At 29.8% G+C, this 7411-nt stretch overlaps 1 protein-coding gene across 1 annotated transcript; it reads right to left on the reverse strand.

Moving 5' to 3' along the window:
- Nucleotides 1–4896: 4896 nt before the first annotated feature.
- LOC126551147 (uncharacterized protein K02A2.6-like) lies at nucleotides 4897–6411 on the reverse strand. The gene is made up of 2 exons (XM_050203921.1): nucleotides 5561–6411; nucleotides 4897–5347 (listed from the first exon to the last, which is right to left on the reverse strand). Exons 1-2 carry the CDS (start codon nucleotides 6409–6411, stop codon nucleotides 4897–4899), a joined length of 1302 nt encoding a protein of 433 aa, XP_050059878.1.
- Between the last annotated feature and the right edge of the window lie 1000 nt (nucleotides 6412–7411).

Below are 7411 nucleotides of genomic sequence, written 5' to 3' on the forward strand. Positions count from 1 at the left end.
AAAGTTTCCTTGACTTGTCATTTTAACTTGATCTACAATAAAATTCAGTTTTTAATTTATTAAAATAATTTAGTTACTTATTATTTTAACATGAAATGTATTATTTATTTTTATCAGAGGTTCATATACTAGAGAACTAATTATATGACAGTTTTCATCAACATTCCCTTTCCCTCTTTTTAAATCATTCTTCTTAAATTTAATTATAATTATAGGCATATTATAAAATATACTATTTTAATCATAATTCCAGGAATTTCATTTAGTAAAAAGTGGTATTACTGATAATAGCAAAGGCAAGTCTATTAATCGCTGGTTAGCTTCAATAATGACAAACAATGTCGCTACAAATTTTAATGATGAAGGTAAAGGAACAAAAAAAGGGTTCATTCATTATAAAATATCAAATATTATAAGAGGTTAGTTGGATTTAATTTATAATTTATTTATTGTCTATATGTAATTTGTGTTTAAAACCCTAAAAATACATAATATATAGTAGTAAAATTTACAGTTTTTTTACAATATAAATAAATTTGGTTCGAGATAATATAATATTAAATAATAAATATATTATCCAATTGTTTAAATTTATTAACATTATGTGGAAATCAGACATTATATTATCATTATCATAATGTGACATTATTTATTTACTATCTATATTTATGTAATATATTTTCTTATAATGACTAATTATTTTTTAGATGTTTCTTATGCTCTTCAAAAACAACAGACAAAGAATATTGCATTGGGAGCCTGGTTAAGACAGGCTAATAAACGAATCATAAATAAAATTATCCCAGAGAAAAATGACATTTTACATGTTTAAATGATATTTTTCCTAATAAAAAAGTTGAATTTTTTAGATAATTAGTACCTAATTTATCGTATTCCTACGTCCTATATATAACAATGATATAGTATAATACCCTATAGGCTATAACATTTATTTGTAAAAATGTTTGTAATTAATTATTCTGTAATAATTTATATTTTATAGTATGATATAAATTATTCATAATTATTATAATTATATATATATGATGTTTCAGTGGTATTCAATTGGAATGTTGCACTAACTTTAGAATAGAGTTGCTACAATTATATTATTATATTTACAAACAATAAAATTATTTTAGTAAACGAATTAATTAATTAAAATTTTATTTTATTTGTATAAAAAGTTATTTTTTAAAGATAGAATAGAGTTTTTCATTTTCACATTTTGTATGCCAGTTAGTAGACAGTCACCATATTTAGCTTAATTTAATTTTATAAAATAAAGTAAAAATTTTGAAAGTATTGGCTATGTATAGTGTATTAAACAATCATTAAGACCTTTGATACATCTCATAATATATATATATATATATATATATATATATTATATATAATTTATGTTAAAACAATATATACCTATGTACATCCAGAGAAGCAACTAGAAAATATTTTCAAAAGGGTACTAAAAATATTATATAAATATATAAATAAAAAAAACAAAAATTATAATAAGTGAAAATTATGACAACGATTTTGGAGAGGGGTTAGTACCCCCATCATCTCACACCACCACTGGTAGAATGTTTATTCTACATGTAATATACATGGAATATGATATGTTCAATATACATTGAATATATATTGAATATACATTGTATATATAAGAAACATTCTCATTGAATCAATATATAATATAGGTATATAGCTTAGTAGAGTGTAAATAATAATGTACATGTTGGCCTATAATCCACGTATATTAGATGTTGAATAGTGTCACATTTGCCAATCAAATCAACTTTGAATCCATTTGTGGATGTTGATTAATGGACATTTAATCAACAGTGATTCAACTGGATTTTGCACTCTGGGTAACCGGGTGTGTTACGTGTGTTCAGTCTTCGTGCGGCGTACATTGCAACCGGTTGTGTTTACGTATTTCGCTAGCTTATCTACCGTCGTGCGTGTTTTTAAATCAATAGTTCAGTGCATGGTGCAAACATGGACAATACAAATGATGACAACTCAGAGGAAACTGTCATGGATCCTATGGAGGTAATTCAAATAGTTCAAAAAATTCCCCCACTATATATTTATGATATCGTTGACTATATTGAGTTCATAAACAAGATCACACCTATGATTGTAGACAATTTTAATATAAATAACAAAAGTATTTTCTTAAAGTTGAATTTATCAACGGTTTTCGACTACCGTACAATCACAAAATACTTATCTGAAGAAAACATTAAATACCACACCTATCAACTTCCTGAGGAAAGAAACCTATCTGTAATAATCAGAAATTTACCTACTTCTATACCCGAAGAAACCATTTTTTCGGCCCTCACCGAACTAAAATTTAACGTCACATCAGTCACACGTCTCCAAAATCGTTACAAATCTCCTATACCAATCGTTGCTGTCTTACTAGACAAATCCGAGAAAAACATATTCTCACTTGATCGCCTCCTTCATTGTGTTAGCCTAACCTAAATAAAAAAACCTAAATAAAACCTAACCTAACCTTCATGTGTGTTACCAACACACAAAAAACTTCTGCAACCTCCCCCCTAGATGTGTCAAATGCTTAGGAAACCACCATTACTCCGAATGCACTAAGGATGAAAACAGTCCACCTATATGTGTCAATTGTAATGAAAATCACCCTGCTAATTATAGAGGATGTAAAATATACAAGCAAATAAAAAATAAAAAAAGTACCTCCCAATTATCCAAGAACGCTCCTAAACACATTACACAACAGAGTTGTGTATACGATAACAATTATACCCAATCCATAACCAATACAGTTATCGAAAATCCCCAAAACCAAGTTTTAAACCAAACAAATCCCAACATTAGCAATACTCCAACCTATGCTGACAAAACTAAAAATAAAAAAAACAATCTTAAACAAAATGAAGAATTAAATAACTCAAATATCACCAACGAACTTATTAAGTCACTTATGCCCTTAATCAGCACACTCATCTCACAAATTATCAAAAAAGTCATCGAAAACCTACCTGCTCTATTTTTTTTTTCAACTATTACTATTGAAACGACCGTCTGGGTCTTTATCGAAGTCTTTTCGCTTGGGAGGGGTAGAGTGCAGTGTGTAGCACTTGAACCCCCTTCTCTTAGGAAGAGAATATTCACGTGAGTGGACTTCACTCCCAGTACTCCTCTGGGTCTGGTGGGGGGGGGGGCAGAGTAGGCAACCAGAACGACAGCTGGGGAGAGAGACTACAGAAAATTCTGTAGAATATTTTTTGCACTGAGCCGGGTTCGAACTGTTGACTGCGCGCGTCGTGGCCAACTTGTGTGACCACTGCCCCACATTGCCCCCCACCTGCTCTATTAAATAATATAAATGTCGTCTAACATTATAAATAATCTTAATCTAGTTATCATAAATTGGAATGCTAATGGCATCAAGAAAAATCGAAACACATTTGCAGCTTTCTTATCGGCTCATAATGTTGATATTGCATGTGTGAGTGAAACGCATCTAATTGCTAGCGATAAAATTAAATTTAATGGTTATACTACCTATCACAAAGATAGGCTAGCGGTTTGACCTTCAGGTGGTGTTGCTATAATAATTAAATCCAAAAAAACATCAACTAACATATCTACCTGCTACACAAACTCTCGAAGCAATCACAATATCTATTACAATAAACCAATCAATTACAACAATAAATAGTGCTTATCAATCACCTAGTTTTCAAATGTAAATAAACGACTTTGAAAAAATATTAAATAGCTACCAAAAAATTATTTTAGCAGGTGACCTAAATTGTAAACATACAACTTGGAATTGTAAAGCCATAAACGCTAATGGACGTAAACTTTATAATTACCTTGCAAACAATCCTGCGATACTGTCAGCTCCAGACTCACCCACATACTATCCATATGATCAAAGAAGAAGTCCTGATATTTTAGATGTAATTATACTAAAATCAATTCGTTTTTCTATGCACCAAGAACCACTTTTCGAACTCCACTCGGACCATTTACCGGTTAAAATTACACTAGATGCGTCTTTATCGTTCTCAACTCCTACTCGCAAACTCATCACTGGTTAAGCAGATTGGCAAAAATTCAAACAACACATCACAACAAATCTAATTATCCCTAGAAATATATTAAATACTAACAGTGCAGACACAGCAGTAACACATTTACGTGAAATCATATGTCAAGCGGCCGAAGAATGCTCAGAAAAAAAAAACACGGTAATAAATTATAGTCCTAATCAACTTCCTCTCAACATTTTAAAATTAATCAAATCAAAACATCAAACCAGAAGACTCTGGCAACTGTACAGACAACCACTTGATCGAAAAAAATTAAATTATTTAACGAAAGAGGTTAAAAGACAACTAGAAGAACATAGAATTAACAGTTATCAAAAATACTTATCTGCTATACACCCAGCAGACTCAAACCTATGGACAGCGACCAAAAGATTAATTAAACCTGAGGCTAACATAACGCAAAGCACTCAACGGTTACAATACGAATGAAGTTTATTTAACGATACACATAATTAAAGGTTATACATGAAAATATATACATATTAATATAACATAGAATATTATAACCAATTACTACTGTGGTAACAGTGTTACCAAATAATTACAGACATTACAGTTCCCTCACACTTAATAAGAAAACATTATAACAATAAATATTATATAGAATACATTATAAAATATTAATTTTAACAATTACAAAATAGTAATAAGATATTAATTTAACAATTACAAAATAAAAGTAAATAAAATAATATAACAAAATAATGATAAACAAAACAAAACATATTAATTATAAATGAATAATTACAATTCAAAACATCTATACTAAATAATAAAAAAAAACATTTTACAAATTAAGTTTATTTGGTGGACGTATTACTCGCTTAGGTCTTTTATTACTAACATCATTATCCTCATCCTTAGTTGACACACTATCCTCTTGAGAAACTAATACACTCTTATCTAACTCTTCAGCTACCTCCAATTTGTTTTCAATTGTCTCATTTTGCTTCAAATTAACGTTTAGATCTGTACTACCCTCTTTGTCATTAACTAAACCACAATCTATCATCTGATTCACATATCTCTTCCAAATTCTACCATCACCCGATCTCAAATCATAAGTAACAGGAGATAATTTCTGTGTTACAACTGCTAGTACCCAATCATTACCTCCAGTATAATTTCTACACATTACTAAATCACCAACAATACACTCTTTATTCCTACCACCTCTGTACCAATTTTTGTTCTTATCTAAACTTTTTTCATAATTAAGCTTAGCAAAAGGTGTTAACCTATCATAAGAAGTAAATAAAGAACAACCAATATGCAGTTGTGCTAGACTAAACCCCGTAGAACAATGTTTAGTACTATTATAAGACAAAATAAATTTCAAAACAGTAGTATCTATACAATCTTTATTATTATTACTAGAAATTACTTTTTTTAGATAATTTTTAAATGTCCTAACTAAATTTTCTGCTGCACCATTTGATGATGGATTATACGGAGCAGTTTTTATATGAAAAACACCATTGTTTTTAAGAAAACTATCAAACTCCGCAGAACATAAAGAAGGGCCATTATCAGATACCAATTTTGTAGGTATACCCCAAGTTGCAAAATACTCTCTTAATACCATAATAGTAGAATTAGATGTTATATTTAACATTCTTTTCACAAAAACCCACTTAGAATATGCATCCAAAATAACTATGAACATCATACCTTTAACAGGTCCTAAAAAATCTAAATGAAGTCTTTGTGCTGGACCTTCAGGCCAAGGCCAATTATGTAACACACTCTTAGGTGGGCTATCACTAAAAATTAAACATTCTTTACACCCTTTAGTAATACCTTCAATTTCAGAGTCAATACCTGGCCACCATATATATGATCTAGCTAAAGCTTTCATTTTAACTGTTCCCAAGTGAGTACTATGCAATTCCTGTAATAACTGTTTCCTATACTTAGGAGGAATAATTAATCTATGTCCCCACATTAAGCAACCCTGCTCAATAGAAAATTCTAGTCTCCTACTATAATATGGTTTAAGATCTATTGAAACATCTTTACTTTTATTTGGCCAATTTCCAGTAAATACTTTAATAAATACATCACGCAAAATCACATCTTTTTTGATTTCATTACAAATATCTAAATCCCCAATAGACTTAATATTTGTAGTTACCATATAAATAAAAAAATTATCACACTCTAAATCGTTACTACCAGTAACACTTAAAGGCAATCTTGATAAAGCATCTGCATTACTATTCTCTATACCTCTAATAAATTCTATTTTGTATGTATAACCAGATAAAAATATAGCATAACACTGTAATCTATGAGCTGACATAAGAGGAATTCCTTTCTTTTCACCAAAAATAGAGACTAAAGGTTTATGGTCAGTCCTCAAAATAAATTCTCTACCGTACACAAACTGGTGGAAATATTTAATAGCAAAAACCAAAGCTAGAGCCTCTTTATCAATTTGAGAATAATTTAATAATTTTTTTCAGACTTATTCAACGTTCTAGAAGCAAAAGCAATAGGCTTTTCTGATCCATCTGACATTTTATGTGATAACACAGCTCCCACACCAAAAGGACTAGCATCACTAGCTACTATTAGTTCCAAATGTGGATTAATGGATAAATGGATAAATGGATTATAATGCACCAGAACCTTATTGGATAAAATAGATTCCTTAATTTTAGAAAATGCATTACTCTGATTAAAATTCCACACAAATTTAGTTTTGTTCTTTAACAATGCATATAATGGACCAGCAATAGTAGACATATTTTCTACAAACTTGCCATAATAATTAACCAAACCTAAAAATGCCTTCACATCCTGTGTACTCTTAGGTATTGCCACATTATTAATTGCTTTAATCCTTTCATCCGGTATATGAAGACCGTTTTTATCTACCTTGTAACCTAAAAAGGTAACATGATCACTAAAAAATTTACACTTTTCTTTCTTTACCGTTAAACCCGCCACAGAAAGTTTATCTAAAACAATATACAATCTCTCACTTAATTCATTGTCATCTCTTCCAGCTACTACAATATCATCATAAAAACATACAGTTCCCGGTATACCACTATGTAACCTCTCCATTTCTCTCTGTAGTAACCCTGGAGCTGAAGCTATACTATATGGTAATCGATTAAACATGAACAACCCTTTATGAGTAGATATAGTTGTTATTTTTTTACTTTCTATACTCAGTAACAATTGCTGATATGCTTGGCATAAATCTAACGAACAAAATTTTGCAGCACCTTGAAAAACATTCATTAGAGCAGCTACCCTTGGAATAGGATATCTATCTATTTCTAAATACTTGT

This window comes from Aphis gossypii, chromosome 3, assembly GCF_020184175.1.
Source record: "Aphis gossypii isolate Hap1 chromosome 3, ASM2018417v2, whole genome shotgun sequence".
NCBI lineage: Eukaryota > Metazoa > Arthropoda > Insecta > Hemiptera > Aphididae > Aphis > Aphis gossypii.